Source organism: Phoenix dactylifera, chromosome 4 (assembly GCF_009389715.1).
Source record: "Phoenix dactylifera cultivar Barhee BC4 chromosome 4, palm_55x_up_171113_PBpolish2nd_filt_p, whole genome shotgun sequence".
Lineage (NCBI taxonomy): Eukaryota > Viridiplantae > Streptophyta > Magnoliopsida > Arecales > Arecaceae > Phoenix > Phoenix dactylifera.
In genome coordinates, this window is record NC_052395.1 from 18,792,051 (window position 1) to 18,808,838 (window position 16,788).

A 16,788-nucleotide genomic window follows, 5' to 3' on the forward strand; every position below is an offset into this window, starting at 1 on the left:
CCGGAGGGGGCAAGTGGTAGTGTCCACCCTTTGCTCCGAAATATCTGAGCAATGGTGGGGGCTGGAGGGGTCTTTCAGGCTAAGTATGTGTTCCATGAAGTTAATAGGGCTGCGGACTGGATGGCTGCTTATGTAGCCAGTCACTCTGGTAGTACCCTATGGGCTGGAGATGGGGAGTTACCTTTGACACTCTGAGGTATTTTATTTTTCGATTTTATTAGGTGTATCCGTACTCGATCCACTCGTCTTAGCAAAAAAAAAAAAAACATTAACCCAACGGTCAACCTTAGTAGAAAACAGATAATTTTTTGAACAAATTAAATCGCCGACTTCAGTGTTCAAGAAAGGCTGCTTGCCGTCACTCTCCGCCGAGACCAGCGTTACGATGGTCCGCGGGACAACGAGAATATATGTCGGTTCAGTGGAGGGGCGTTGACCAGTCTGGTTTCTTGGGCGCCAGGAATAAACCCCTTCATATACCCTATTCTCTTTCGACTATTCCCATTAGTCGGTCCAGCCTTCGGCACGGTGTTGCGGCCGACTTCGACCGCGTGATCGCTGGCCTCGGCATTTGAAATCCCGCCTCCCTCTTCTCCTCTGAATTCTTAGAAACCCTAGGGCGAAGGAAGGGCGAGGGATTCGGCAGCTTCCTTTGCCTTCAAATTTCTTGATCTCATAGGTTTTCCTGGTTCTTTGATGGGTTTTTTGTTTATATTCTGTGGGTTGAATTGGTTATGAGGGATGCCGATGCTCCGCCTCTTGGCAATTCACGGAAGGTGAGTGAATCTGTTCCAGTTGGTTTTGATCTCTTTTTCTTTCTTTCTTTTTCCTGCAATTTTGCGCTGCACTGTTATGATTTGTGACGGAAAAGTGGAATTTTTCTTCGATTTTGGGTTTCTTGATGCAATATGAAATTGAATTTTCTGTATATGTCGCAGTTATTTTGAGTGTGAATTTACATCATTAATCTCATTCATTATTCTAGCAACGTGAATCTTTTTTTTTTCTTTTCCTTTCTTCTTTTGGTCAAAATTCCTTGATAACAAGTTATTTTATTGCGTTTTGCATGCATATATGCCTTATTTTGTTTTCAAAAGGTTCCTGTGTTTACATCAAAAAAAAAAAAAAGGTTCCTGTGTTAATTTGTAATGCAAATGATGGTCTTAATGTGGAAGTGCTGCTATTAACAGCAAATGACTGAAACGTTTTAGAGAAACTAGAGAATAGAAGTTTATATTTGTGCAATTTCTTGAAATGGCAACTTGCAACCTTCTTTATTGTGCAGGTTACGGGCATTTGGAAAGAATAGGAGGGCTGGGTTTTTTTTCCAATCCAACAAAAAATTCGGCCACTCAGTAGTAAGGGGTTATGGGTCACTTGCTGAAAATGGGATACCTTCCTCCTTGTGCAGAATGTTCTTACATGATAAGGTTACCAGTAGAGGGCATCGCATGTTTGGCGGACACAAATTTATCAGGGAGAATGTGTACCAGAGTAACTGTGCAAAGAGCTTCTATTCTCTTTCAGCAAGAAATTCTTCTATGACACATCATGCTCAATTGGTTTGGAAGAGGCTTAGTCTTATCTGTTCTTATAGTGGCCCAACATTCCCGCCCTTAAGTAGGATAGCTTGTGCTGTGAGCCTTTCTTTCACTAGGTTCCAAGTGGTCCCTGGTATTCTTGCACTAACTTTTGGGGAGCTAGCATGGGCTCAGAGGACCTTTGCAGACGGGGGATATTTCCCAACAAGGGATGGTCTGCACATGAGAGCAGAAGATGGGCGTGTTTACTTCTCCTTGGTTGTTTACTCAATTTTAGAGGGGATAATTTTGATCTGCAGAGCAGTATATTTGGTGATTTTGTTCTCTCCTGCCATTATACTAGCTCCATTTGCAGATAGTTTTGGCATTCAGTTCAGGAAGGCATGGCTTCAACTTGTTCATCGTACTCTAGAAAAAGCAGGGCCAGCATTTATAAAATGGGGCCAGTGGGCAGCGACACGACCAGATCTTTTCCCAAATGATTTATGCATGGAGCTTACGAAACTTCATACAAAAGCACCTGCACATAGCTTTGCCTATAGTAAAGTTACCATTGAGAAGGCATTTGGCCGTAAACTCTCTGAGATTTTTGAGAACTTTGAGGAGACACCTGTAGCATCTGGAAGCATTGCCCAGGTACATCGAGCTTCTTTAAGATTTCGATATCCTCGTCAGCGGTTGAGGAAACCTGTCGAAGTTGCAGTGAAGGTTAGGCATCCTGGTGTTGGTGAATCGATTAAGAGAGATTTTGTGATAATTAATCTTGTTGCCAAAATTTCAAACTTCATTCCTGGATTGAGCTGGTTGAGGCTGGATGAAAGTGCACGCCAGTTTGCCGTTTTCATGATGTCTCAAGTCGATCTTTCGAGGGAAGCTGCTCATCTGGGTCGTTTTATCTACAATTTCCGCAACTGGAAGGATGTTTCTTTCCCAAGGCCTCTTTATCCACTCGTCCATCCTTCTGTTCTTGTGGAGACATTTGAGCAAGGAGAAAGTGTTTCCCACTATGTTGATGAGTTTGAAGGAAATACACAAATTAAAAGAGATCTTGCACACATTGGTACACATGCACTCCTAAAGATGCTTGTGGTATGTTAAGTTACTCTGTTATATGATATCTGGATTATTTTTATAATTTAATCTCATCAGTATAACATCCTTGAGTTTAACAGGAGCCGACTGCATGTAATAGAGCATGTTTAACGAAAGTAAATATCAAGTATACATTATCATTTGGTGGCAGGATTAGAAGACTACTCAACAATGTTTCTTGGATGCCAACAGCCCATGCCCCTTGGATGGCAGAAATTGCCTTTTAAAAGGAATCCAGCATCCTTGTTTTCCCAGGATGTGCAATATGGACCTTTTCCGATTGCAGTTATCCTTTCTCTCGCTGTCTATATACTTCTCGTTAACAGCCCATGTGGGGCTATCTTATAGACATGGGCCGTAGGCATCCAAACAGGCCTGTTAGATTTTCTAAGGGGAATCACACTTTCCTATTTTACAGTTTTCACTTTGCACATATGCATTAGGACAGTTCTCTTAGTAGAATGTAACTCAAATAATATGTACACATTGACATGGCATCTTTCAAACCTCACATGATGCAGAGACCCGAGATGCATATGTTGCAGTTCTTTTACCATCTGGCTATGGTAGCAGGATCATGAGTTCCTAAGTCCTTTTTTAATTCCCTTCTTGTTAGGTGGATAATTTTATTCACGCAGATATGCATCCTGGGAACATCCTTGTTCGAGTACCTCAGAGCAAGCGCTCAAGGAAAAAGCTCTTTAGAGCCAGACCGCACATCATTTTCCTTGATGTAGGCATGACTGCTGAGCTTTCTAAAACTGACCGTGCTAATCTACTGGAGTTCTTCAAGGCCGTAGCTTTACGAGATGGTCATACTGCTGCAGAATGCACGCTGAGATTATCAAAAAGACAAAGTTGCCCAAATCCAGAGGTCTTTATTGAGGTGAAGTGTCAGTTTTTAGAAGCTAATTTTCACAGAAGTGCAAATTTATTTAATTCTGTATTTTTTTTCTTCTCAATATGAATTCATAATCTTCTAGAAGCATTTGAATTTTAATACTATTTATATTATTAGTTAAGAATGTTTGATCTAAAATGACAGCTTTTCAATCTATGAATTTTGCCAAATGTTCAGAAGTTCTCTGTGCATTAGATTGATGATGGTGGTTGTCAGTTTTGTAGTGGTGATAGTAGTGGTAACCATAAGGTGTAGATTCTGGGGGCATCAATGGCTATGGCGGTGCCTCTTGTTGGTGGTGATCAATGGTAGGCTTGCCTCCCGAGGGAAGGGAACAAACAAGGAGGGAAGGGAAACAGAAATGAGACTCAACGGGGGGGACGATAAATCTTTTCTTGCTTTCAGTTGGAGGTGACAGAACAAACAAGGAGGGAAGCAGTTATCTGGATTGAGAAAAGTTTGATGACATATTTTATGCTTAAGGGTTGGTAGTGTTAGTGCACTTTCGTTGGCGGTGTTGGCTGTGGTAAGTATGACATTGATGATGGGGCTGTTGTGCAATGATCATGGCCAGTGTTTGTTGATTGTATGTCAGTGGCAAGTGATAGTGGGAATAGTGGGTGAAGGATGCTTGTGCTGGTCCAGTTCAGAGCTGGCCCTTGCTTGATTGGGTCAAGTATTAGTAAAGTAAATAGTGTTCAAAAGATATAGGTGGATTTGGAGCATATGCTGGAGCAGCTAAGGATGATAGTGTTCAGAAATGTTGTCAGAACAAATATGGTAGAAGATGGTGATTGTTCATGAGGTCTCTGCTAGGGGCAATTTTGATAGAAAACAATAGGAACTTCTTTGATGATATAACAAAGAGATTTAAGAGAAAATTGAAACCAAAAGGATATGCACTTGAATAACAAATACTCGTTTGCTCTCTGTTTTGTGCATAAATATATCTACATAAACTGCCATACAAAATAGTGGACTATGACAGAAAAAGAAGATGTACATTGGTCTTGAAAACAAAAGACAAATATTTAAATTTAGAAGGCTATTTTATGCGCACAACCCTCTATGGGGTGCCGCTATTGTCATGCCTGGGACCATATGCTCGAGGACTATGCCAAGAATTATCTTAATGTAATGAATAAGACAAAAGCTTCTTTTATGGTCATAGACTTGGCAAACAAACCATTGTCTTCTAACACTTTTGGAAGTATCTTGGGCATAGGTGGTTTAGATGGTTGGCTAATTATTTCTGTATGGCTACCTATTGATAATGGTTTCACTGCTTGTTAGCAAGTCAATGATGCTTTAATTATTAGCTGTTAACATACATATAGCATTTTCTTTCTAAAAGTTTAATGTGTTGACAAGTCAGTTTGAACATTAACAGTTCCATGAGAAAGTTACAAGGCTCGGAAGGATTAAAGAAGGCTTTTTACCAGTGTCATTAATAGTTGGCGTGCATGCTGGTGTTCTTAGATATATCTGAGGACTGGAATATTGACTAGTCTATTCTTAAGACTACATTTGTATCTTTTAGTTCTATGCATATCTTATATCTCTTTCCAAGGTCTGCTGTACCAGAACTGGGGCTCGGATCGGTTGCCCGGTGGCACGGGTCGGTACGCTTCCATATTGTTCCGTGCCGGTCCCATATCGACACCGTAGAGGAGACGAGGGAGAGGGTGAATGGGAGAGAGAAAAAGAGAGAGAAGGGGGAGAGTGGGAGGGAAAGAGGAGGGTGGCAGAGGCTGGCGGAGGAACGACGACCCGGCCGGAGGAGGGCTCCGCGGCCAGGTTCCCTGTTTTGTTTTAAATAGGGTCCGACCCCTTTTTTTTATTTTGCGACTTTTAAGTGAATCGGCAAATCACTTGCCGACTTCACTTAAATATTGCAAAATTAACAAGGAGACTTGGCTGCGGAACCCTCCTTCGCCTTCTCTGCGTGGCTTTCTGGCCTCCGTGTGGCCCGCTGGCCGGCCTCCACCTCCCTCTTTCTTCCTTTCTCTTCCTCCCCCTCCTTCCTGCACTCGCTCTCTCTTTTCTTCTCCTTCTCCCCTTTTGTCGTCGGATTTCATTTCCGTTGTCGGAATCGTGCCGATCCACCGCCGGTATGACTCGGTACGCCCCGAACCGCCTAGTTCGGAATGGTTCTACCGACCATGTCTTTTCTGAGTTTTACCTCTATACTCGTGGTGTGTGTTGACAAGTCAACCTGAAGTTTTGAGCATTAAAAAGTTTAATGAAATAGTTACAAGACTTGGAAGAATTTCAAATTGCTTTTTGTCAGTGGCAAAAATAGTTGAGATGCATCCTGATGTGTTCCAAGATATATCTCTGATGCTTGGAATATGGACTAAACATAAGTTGCTACTGAAAACTACATCAGCATTAGAGTATCTTAATCCTATGCAGTGCTTGTATCTCTTTCTGATTTTTACCTGTTGTGTCGCATTTGATGATCGTTCATTAAAGATGATAAAGAACAGCCCCCCTCTCTCTCTTCTCTTCTCCTCTGCTGGGGTCGCACAAAGGAAAAAAACACCAAACATGCCCATATGCGTGCACTCAGAGAGAGAGAGCTTTTGGCCTTTCCTGATCTATATAATAGGTCAAGCTCTATATAAATTGAGAACCAGGTATATGAATTACTAAACAGCAGGGACAACACTAAATTATGGATTAAGTATAAGGCAAACATGTCAGGGAACAGATTTGAGAATATATTGTTTGCATGGTGAATGCTTTTTTCTACTCCGTAATGTTAGGCAGTATGGGTAGAGGAAGGCTTAGAAGAGAAAGCAAAAGAGTGATGCAGTGAAAACGAACGGAATATATATAGAAGTGAGGTAGACACTAGATTGGCCTGTATAAGTAGGTTTTTTTATCTAATGCATTACTAGTTTGAAATGCTTGTATCATGGTAATTACTATGGTTATGTTGGTCTACAAAAGTAGATTTATAGGTACAACTGGCCCACTAGGAGCGAAAAGACAAGGTATGATACTATAAAGTCCAAGGTGGTGGAACCCATAAAATATAATACATTATGTTCTTGAGAAATAAGGAGGATTCATGACAGAAAATTTCAGTTCACTCCGTGGTACCATGTTAATAATGGAGTTCATAAAATGTATATGTTATATGCTTTAAAGAGATAAGGAGGGTTGATAACAGAGAATTTCAGTCCATTTGGTGGTGTCATGTTAAACTCAAATTCTGTCCAAGTTATAGCAATGTTATGTCCTGAGAGGATAAATTGCTTCTCTACAGCCATGACTTTTCTTTGATATTTATCATCTAATTTGCTTCTAACAGGAGTTGGACAGGACATTCACTTTTTGGGGCACTCCTGAAGCTGACATCTTTCACCCTGTTGAATGCATGCAGCACTTGCTTGAACAAGTTCGGCGGCACAAAGTCAATATCGATGGCAATGTTTGCACTGTGCTTGTGACTATATTAGTTCTGCAGGTAAATTTTCTTGCTTGTAACAGAAATCAAAGACACCCATCTTTATAATTCTGTGTGTTGGTGAACAAGTAAAAATTATGCATGAGATTCTCCAATTTCAACTTTCTATAGTAGATATGGAATGCACTAGTTCTTGATTCTTGCCTCTCTCAAAGTCCCTGTAAAATGAGTTTCACCTGTTAATCTGGTTTATGTACCTGTTGTTGAAATATTTCAACCATGCTCTATCGGACTACTACTAATTCTGTATTACCAATCTAACAATGTTTAGCCAACTTTGGTTTGTAAGTTGCATTCTAAGTGAATGGATATTAAGATATGTTAATATTATTTCAAATTGCAGACTATAAGAAGCTAAATAATATAAAATATTTGCAAAATGTGATGTCTGTTATATGAATATCATATGTCTATGAAGCCCTGCTTGGGACAAATTACCAAGATATTGCTTTAGTGTCAAAGAAAAATAAAGCATGATATGTTTACTCATGAAGTCCAGCGTGGCTGGTAAATCTTGATTTGTTGATAAGAGGTGAAGGAAAAAGAAAGACAGACATGCCTATCTTACAGGACAATGGTGAATCAACTCTTCTGCATTTATCGATTACATGTATTTATCAAGTTTAACGGATCATTTTCTCTAATGCAAGGGCTGAATTGTTTTATATATGGATGGCCAGAGGATGTTAGTTGCTGACAAAAATTGTTGGTTCGATCTGGCAATCTGATCTGAAATCTAATAAGAACAGTCATCCAGTAGGATTACTGTAATAGACAACTTGGCTAGTTTGGATAGTTCTCATAATTGTTCTGGTTCTAAAATCACGCCAAATTCTGGAGATATTTCATCATTCACCTTCTTCATTCCTTATTATCTTTTTTTTCTTTCTAAAATCTACAATCTTGTCAGTTGAATAGAAATCCAACAACCTAGGTATTAGTTATGGCAGGTAAACTACCCAATGCAAACATCCAACATTCAAGCTATTAGTTCCCTTCTCTGTCTTTGCGTCTGACCATCTAGCTAAAAGTTTATTGTGTCTGTAAGTTGTAGCCAATTAGTTGAGATAGCAACAGTCCTAAACCAAACTGGTTATGTTAGATGGGTAGCTTGGTTCATCAGATTCAGGTGGCCCATGCATTCTTTTGTTATGTGGATCAGGTCAAGTCAGGAGTCAACTCACTGACATGGTGCAGGTTCATTTGTGTTAACGCGCTAGAAACCTAAACACATCAGGTAAGAGAATATGAATTTTCAAATGTTTGAAAACTTGAACTACAACAAGATACCTGGAGAGCTAAACCATGGCTAGTGGGAGCCTTAATCTGACATAACTAGTTGGAAATCAATGACTGGATGCCCAGATCATTTGGGAAGTAGTATAGGTTCAAGACACCTGTAAGTCAGGTTATTATGCATCAATAAAAAGCAGGCAATGCCCCAAAGCTCCAAAATCCAATGTTAAAAGATGTGAAGGACATAAAGCTGAAGATTGTAATATTCAAAACAAAGAATCTTTTGAAGGAATAGTTGAAGAATGTGTTTAATGATGTTCTGAACATCCTTGCACATAGAACATTTATGATTTTATTTCTGAAGTACTAAAACATATTCATGATGATTTATTCTGGAGACAGTAAAAACAGTATGTTTTGTTTTAGTTTTACTAGATCCTATCTTGTTATATGGTCATGTGTTGTGACAAAGCAATGAATTAATATGAACTATTTGAGCTTTAGATGTTATATTCTCAAAGGACATTTGGTGTTCTAGGAATTGAGTATCAATTTGGACAACTTGACTATAGAGAATTGTGAAGCATGACATGAATTAAGCAAGCAATAAACATATGTGTAAAGTATTTGAAACCTATCTGAGAAGTATCGGATCATTTTTGTTTTTAAAGGGTGCTTGCATAAGTGCGTAAAATGTACCTTAGCGGTATCCAATGCATATCACTATCTATTCTAACGTGTATTGGATATGGACATGGTATGCAATGTGAATAAATTAATGATCAAGTTGATTTAAGTTCTATCATGTATACGGAAGTATAGACTAAAAGCACAGCCTTGAAGGGAGCAGGTCTTGTTAGTCATGATATTCTTAGCAATGCATCAGAAACCGCAAAATCTAATTCCAAAGATTTCTCTGTTCAGATTAAAGTGGTAGAGTTGTCTTTTGCCACGTATTCCCACTTCCATTCCTGAATAATCAGGAAGTGAATGATGATCAGGAGGAAAGGGAGAGATCATCTTTACCGGATTTCATGAAAGAACTGAGTCAGAGGTCGTTGCTGTTTGTGAAGGTTTACAGAATATCTCACTGAGTTAACTCTGTTTGGCTATCGGATTCTTCGAATTTATCTAAGTTGCAAAATTAAGCTGCTAGGTTTTACCAGTTCTTTAGGTTTTATCAGATGTAGTAATAACACTTAATATTCTTTCTTTCAAGTCTCTAGGTTTTACCAGATATAGTAACATGAAGGGTCACCATGTCTGCAACTTGAAAGAAGGTATATTTGCCTGGAAAAAGCTGTGGTAAAGGAAATCATACATGATGTGTATCATAAGATTGGACAGGCATAATGGATGGTTGATATTCTGAACTGCATAGAATTCTCTGCTGTCATGGAATCTTAACTTTAGGTTGAATATTCCACTGGCATATTGCAGTATGGAAAGGATCACTTGTTGTGACAAGGTTGTCCCTGCAGTAAGCCATCTTTCACTTGAGTGAGGTTAGGTGCTTTTTTACTGTCTAGTTATTTGGGTTCGTTGTCAAAATAATGTGATTTTATTTCATATTGCAAAGTCTGCAAAACTGAAAATGGGCACGAGGGAAATGTTCTCGTTTCAGATCCATTGTTAGCAAATTTTCTAGACTTTGTTTTATTGATGTATGATATGTAGGTCGAGAGCTAGGTAGCTCATAAGAGTGTCCAACAATCTGGCAACCTTCCTCTATAGTAGATAATACCAACTACATTCTGGATTTTACTCTCCATGCATGGTACTCTGTGTCAATTGGATGCGTATAAAAAATCTTCAAACTCGGGCCTCGTTGGATGAGGTTTGTTAGCATTCGTGTAGTCGCTGAAGCTGATTTTACAAGAATGGGCAAAAAAAAAAAAAAAAATCTAATTGGAGAGGCTGCCTTGATTTTATTGTCTCATTTTGCTATGGTTTTATGTGTTGCACAAAATACCTTGATATTCATTTTTAATTGATCAATAGTTATGGTTTCGAGTCTTTTGACTTTCAAAGCAAGTGCATATATTCGTGCATGCAAGTAAAAGATCTGTGACATTTTTTAGTGATATCTTTGTAGGGCTGGCAGCGCAAGCTAGATCCTGACTTCGACATTATGCAGACACTAAAAACATTATTACTCAAGGAGGACTGGGCGCAACCCATTGATTACTTTTTCTCATAAACAATTTTGACATTGAAAATAAACATATGGAAAAAAATATATATATTGTTTTGTGAAGTGTACATTCTTGGGATCCAGAAATTGTATAGAGTGCCTAAGTTATGTATCTTGATCTCTTGCACCTCACTATCATATGTCGAGATTCTTGTCAAGAAAATTTTGACTAATATTGTTTCATTTGATTACTTTCCATGGCCCTCTCATTGTTAGATTGAGAATGGGACTGGCTAAAACAAAGCAGATTGTATTCTGTTTTTGGTTGTCATTAATTGTTTTAGCATACTTATAATATCTTGTGAGTTTACTTATTTTGCTTCACCTATGTTTTTTTTTCGCGTTAGTATATATAGTGGAAACAGAACTTTGTTGCGCAGAACTTTGCCACGTTGCAAAGCCTTGTGCTTCTAAGGCCAATCTTTTCCTTGCTTCTTCATTAGAAAAGTCAATATGATGATTTCTTGTCCTTCACAAACAAACTATGAAAAGTGTGAGACGTTGGAATTCAAAGGTTGATAGCTTTGTCATGCTCGGTAGATCAGTTCAAGTATCGTGGAACCAGTTCTTGTTTAAGTATCTGCTGACATCATAACTATTGATGCCTGACGTTTATCTTGATTCTTAAATTCCTGTGTCTGAAGTCTTTGCTAACTGAAGAGTGTAGTATTTGAGAGGCAATGAATGAGAAAGTTTAAAGATTTGTGAAGGTGACTTTTTATGGATCGTTTGCAGGTTGTTGGTAATCGTAATTCATTTATAGTGCTCTGCTGATAGAAAGCACTTGAAATATGGAAGTGTTACATTCCCTCGTGCAGTATGGAAGATGTTACAGTTGCATGGAACTATAGTAATGTAGGGCATTTATGCACATCTAGGACTGCCAGGTCAGACCAAGTTTCAGGTTACTTGGATTGTTATTTATGCTGGTGAGTGGGTTCTTGATACCTCTTTTCAGTCGCCCAAGTAGGAATTGGGTTAAGAGTGGATTCAGTTGTATAATTATGAAGCTAAAATTAAATAAAAATGAGGATATGGAAGCGATGAAGGACCATTTATGAAGATTCACAAATAAAGGAAAGACAAACTATTCATTTGGTTTCTGCACTCCGGGGAAATTCATGATGAAAAGAAGATAAAATAATAAACAATACGATTAAGACAACTATGGCTTGAGTTTAACGACATAAGCTAGCAAAAGAATCAGAGGACGATTAAATTAAAAGTGGTGTGGAGCCAAACTTTGGAGTGGGGATGTGGTGCCTAGGGTAAAATAAAACTGTGGGCCATTAAGTAGGCCTCTTTTAACTATCATGATATGGAGGATCGAAGTGACAGCTTAGTTGTTGTCTTATAGGAGGGCAGTTCTAGTTAAGTCAGGAATAAATTAATAGCTGATGTGACCTTCCTCTTCTTGTATTTTGCTAGGATTGAAAATGGACATAAGAGGATGCGGCAGTGCTTGGAGATATTGCCAGTGGTAGGTCATGGTGCAGCCCTTTTTGCATAATTGCAATGTGTACAGGAGAGGTGACGAGCTTGGAATCCGCGGTTCTGGGCAATCGTTGAAAGGGTGAAAAAGAGTTGCGATAGAAGATTTGGAGAACTGGGCTTCCATCCCTGCCATCGAGTTTAAAATATCCAGGTAATGCTGTATCATTTTTAGATAAACCGGAAATGCCTTAGTACATGCATGGGAGAACGTAGTCTTTTTCTACATGCTTGCGGCCAAGGTTACTTTAGTTGATTTTGTAACCAATGATTTGTTAACTAGGTGAATACGTTAGAGCCATGCAATAGAAAATTTTGATCATTGACTGTCGTAGACTCTCTGCACATCCGGCTAGAACGCTATCGAGGTGGGAGCCACAGTGAACGTGAGTCCCGTGGCTTGTTTTTGCTGGCGAACGTCCAAAGAGTGGTGAACTGTGCTATGCCCCGCCTCCAGACCTGCGGCCATGTGGTTGGGAGACAAAGTTTGTCTTTGATGCCCACAAAGAAAATTGTCAACCATCTCTATGATACAGAAGCATAATTGGTACTATCACTCTAATGGCATCTTGTCTGGGATTGGATCCCTAAGCAGAGAGACCGCAGGTTTCAATCTGTCTCTCTACTTTGTCCTCCTCTATTTGGGATTGAAGTCGATCCCAGGTTTTAGACCGGTCATGGAGATGTATTAAGCTAAGCCATTTTATCAACTTATCAAGCATCATTGCACCTAAGCCGGTTCCTCATTTCTTTTGTTGGGCTTCCTTTTTATCACCTTTTTTTTTGAATTTTTCTGTTATTACTACTATTATTGTTTTTCCATAGTTAATTGGAATAGGTAAATTCAATACGAAAAACTTGTAGTACGAAAGAATTTCGTTCCTTTAAAATTTTTTCAATTGAAATCCACGACAGGTTCACGGGTGCACAGGTTAATGTTGTTTCGAGTCTAGTGGCCGTGGGTATCTCTGCATGGGATTTGGATGCGTCCGCCACCTTTGGCAAGGTTAACCGGGCAGTCGCTTTTGTGTTCTAAAGGTTTCTTTTTTTTCAAAACAAAGAAAACAAAAACAAAATGAAACGGCTTCACAAAAGATAAGGTCGTCAAGGATGAATCTAGGTTCTGAATATGGAGTGGACGTGAACTAGGTGTCCCCTACGCTCTTTGCCCCACAACAAGCTAAGGTTCTTGACCCGTGCCTTTGGCCCGGGGAAGTTACAATAATGTAAGAGCTTCCCTCCTTATCTTTTTCCTCGGAAAAGGATGGTAGAAGACAACAATATTCTAGCGCATGGTGGGTCTCATTTGTACCACTTTCCTATTGTGGTGTCGCTTGAGATGAAAAATTGCATATGAGAAAGCTATAGGTGGAGCCTCTTCCTATTTTATTTTATGGATTGGAATTGTTGGAACTTCAAATTGTTCAGAGAATTGTCATCTTTTCCATTGGGATTTAAACGGGAGTGTGGACTTGAATGTTATTTCGCATAGGTTGCTCAAATATTGATGGCAGACATTGATTTTTTTTTTTTAAAAAAATCTGAATAGTCTAAATAAGGTCTAGTATGGCCTTCTAATATCAAGGAAGGCCTTTTCTCTCCCGTTTGTGCATAGCAATTCGTCGTAAAATGGCAGCTTGTTTGTTCTCTAAGTTATCAAAGAAAGAAAACAAAGGAAAAGAAATGCCAAAAATTTAGCTACAGTCTATTGGTTACACCAGGATTCATTTGATCCAGTAGATACAAAAAAAAAAAAAAAAAGTGCGGTCAACAAAAAAAGAAAAAAAAAATTTATTTAGAGTTTTTAAAGAAAAGAGATCGAAAATTAGCATTTTTATAGAAATAAAATTTTTATATTTTAGTAAAAAAAATTCATATGAGAAATGAGAAAGTCCAATTTTCACTGGCCGCTGAAAATTGATTTATTTTTTAAAAAATATACTTTTAAGTCTTTTGATAAAATAAAATAAGTTCTTTCTCTAAGGATATAACATGTGTTTTAAATAATTTTTTAAAAAAATAAATATCCGATCAAATATAAGTCATTTTGAAATATATTATTTTTTTCCTGATCAATTAAATATTAAAAAATAATAATTTTAAATGTCACATATTTAGATATCAGTGTTTTAGAAAAAAATATTTTTATGACAAAATTTTTTTACAGCAAACTAAATGATTTCCAAGAGAGTCTTGGTATCAGATCTGGATGATTCTTGCATCATTTCGTTGAAATGATTGGTTGGCGGACGCGCATCATCATCTGCTGCTATGTATCCCGTGAGTGCTGGGTCCCACCTGAAACTATATTTGGAACTTATCGGTCATTTCGCAGCTGAAACGTACATGTGGTATAAAGAATGTGTGGCGTCACATGCACGAGCAAAGAAACCAAAATTATGAAACTGGATCTTATTGGGATTCATCGAACCCAGCAATGCGATCCAAGGGATTTACGGAACGTTTGATTTTTTAATCATATCAAATAGAAACATGATTCCTAATTAAATTACGGTGAGCTCGCATCTAGAGTTGTGGACCAAGTGCTTCCTACTGACCGCATGGCAGATTTATGATTTTTTTTTAAACCTTAATACAAACTTCAAAGCATTTACAACAAGTAATTTTTCGTTACTTTCTTAGCATTCGGACATCAAATTTCCAAGAACGCAAATTGATCGTGACACGAGAAGGATATATCAGTGGGTGTCTCATAGATCATCAGATCTGCTGATCTTGATCGTGATGTGATGCTGCAAAGCAATTTAGATAAAACTAAAGTAACACAGCTGGGCCTGATGGGCCTTTTCAGAATTGTCAGATGTGAAATTTGTCCTCCGGCCCGACAAACAAAAAAAAAAAAACAAAGGAAGAGGAGCTGACACCTTGCTATCCCCACGCCAAGGCTGCCATCTGTGGGGATAAAAGAAAAGATAGAGATGGTTGGATTGAACCTAAGTTTGGATACTGAGGAGTGAGAGACCACCCCTGAACCAGCTAAAGGTGCGATTTGGAGATCTACTTCTTAGGCCCACCATCCCATGATTGCCTCTTTCTCTCTTTCTTTTTATTTTAAAATGGTTTACCTAAGCCCATTTCCCGAACACGCTCACCACTCCACCCAAGCCACCCCCTCCCTCCTCAAAAAGCTTTGGGCTCGGGAATGGGAAGCCGACGCATCCCCCAGAGTGTAGTCATTAAAATATGATTTGAGCCCATCTCCCAAAGAGAGAATCCCATGAAAGTAGCTCCTGTAAAGCTAAATCCTTACGGGATTTGAGATGGCTTTTAGCACTTTGATTAGAGCTTTTAATGGGCATGATTGTAACGGGCTTTGGGGTTTGATACACAAGATAAGTAGATTCTGGGGGTTTGTCACTACGTCCGCACTTCCCCAAGCTCTGATGGTGTTGATTTTTTAAGTATATGTGCTTGTTTGTCTTCTTGTTTTATAGTTTTCTCTACGGGTCCCTACCTGGTGACTCCAATCTCTTGTCGATAAGGGTAGGGAATAAGAAGAGGACTGATTCCAGAATAAAAGAAATGAATATAAAAGAACTACAGGTACATAAAGGGGGCTTCGAGGGGGGTGTATTTTCTTGGAGATACTATGATAATGTGAGGAGAGAGAGGCAACTTCCATGTGGAGGGTGAAATCATCAAGAATTAGACCTTTTTTTTTCTCTCTCTCTTTACTTTTTGGACCTCCCTCGTCCCTTTTGGTTGATTCTTTTCTAAAGCTACTTCTTTTGCTGTCAAGCTCCACCCAAACTCGTGTCATGTTGCACCATGTGGGCTCCTCATTTCTTGGTTCGAGGCACATAGGGTTGGGGTGGGGTTGCTTAAGTTAAAAAGGCCATTCCAAATGCATGACGTTTGGTTAAACCGTGTGATTCTTGTTTGGCATTCACCAGTCTCTGATTGCACATAGATAACAGGTTGATAGGGCTGTTTTGGTCATTCTATAGCTTCATCATAGGACTTTGATGGGTAGTTCTATATACACCCCCCCTATTGCTCAGGACACCCCCCAAAAACCAAAAAAAAAAAAACCCAAACTAACCTTTAGTGTAATTACCATATTGCCCTTGAAATTTTCTCATACACCCCCCTTCCTCCTCCTCCGTTTCGTTTTGAAAAGAAAAAAAAAAAAACACCCCTCAAACCCCCCTTAAACCCCTCCTCCCCCGTTCCCCCTTCTCCCTCTCGTCGCCGGCATTCTCCCGATCTCCGACCACCTCGCCGGCTTCTTCCGGAACCACCTCGCCGGCTTCTCCCGAAATTTTTTTTTTTCACGGTTCGTGCTCCGTTCGGCACTGGATCGCCGAACAAAAGGCTTCTGTTCGGCTGAACAGTGCCGAACAGAAGCCTTCTGTTCGGCAACCCTCAACCGAACAGATCTGTTCGGCCGAACAGATCTGTTCGGCCGAACAGATCTGTTCGGCCGAACAGATCTGTTCGGCCGAACAGAAGGCTTCTGTCTGGCACTGTTCAGCCGAACAGAAGCCTTTTGTTCGGCGATCCAGTGCCGAACGGAGCACGAACCGTGAAAAAAAAAAATTTCGGGAGAAGCCGGCGAGGTGGTTCCGGGAGAAGCCGGCGAGGTGGTCGGAGATCGGGAGAATGCCGGCGACGAGAGGGAGAAGGGGGAACGGGGGGTTTTGGGCGTTGGCGAGGTGTTTTGGAGGGGAAGAGCGGGGTGGGGGGGGGGTTTGGGGGGTGTAGAGAGCAATTTAGGTGAGGGGGTGGGGAGGGTGGGGGGTAATTTAGGAATTTTTAATTTTTTAGGGGTGTCCTTAGCAAATGGGGGGGTGTAGAGAGTATTTATTTTTTTTTTAATTTTTGGGGGGTGTCCTGA

At 39.6% G+C, this 16,788-nt stretch overlaps 1 protein-coding gene across 3 annotated transcripts; it reads left to right on the forward strand.

Annotated features, from left to right (window-relative positions):
- Nucleotides 1-487: 487 nt before the first annotated feature.
- On the forward strand, nt 488-10,641 carry LOC103711223 (probable serine/threonine-protein kinase abkC). Of its 3 annotated transcripts, none has more exons than XM_039125771.1 (5): nt 488-776; nt 1,286-2,630; nt 3,250-3,519; nt 6,854-7,009; nt 10,341-10,641. In XM_039125771.1, exons 1-5 carry the CDS (start codon nt 742-744, stop codon nt 10,443-10,445), a joined length of 1,911 nt encoding a protein of 636 aa, XP_038981699.1. In that variant the 5' UTR covers nt 488-741; the 3' UTR covers nt 10,446-10,641. The 3 variants fall into 3 exon arrangements, with proteins under 3 accessions (XP_038981699.1, XP_038981700.1, XP_038981701.1); XM_039125772.1 differs by having other exon boundaries at nt 6,926-7,009; XM_039125773.1 differs by having other exon boundaries at nt 10,327-10,367.
- The last annotated feature ends 6,147 nt before the right edge of the window (nt 10,642-16,788 follow it).

What these genes read in the sequence shown, in the direction of transcription:
- LOC103711223 (XM_039125771.1), top strand. Translation starts at nt 742, where the DNA reads ATGCCGATGCTCCGCCTCTTGGCAATTCACGGAAG. An exon ending in CTCTTGGCAATTCACGGAAG is followed by an intron (nt 777 to 1,285) that starts GTGAGTGAATCT and finishes TTTATTGTGCAG; the next exon opens with GTTACGGGCATTTGGAAAGA. An exon ending in ATCCAGAGGTCTTTATTGAG is followed by an intron (nt 3,520 to 6,853) that starts GTGAAGTGTCAG and finishes TGCTTCTAACAG; the next exon opens with GAGTTGGACAGGACATTCAC.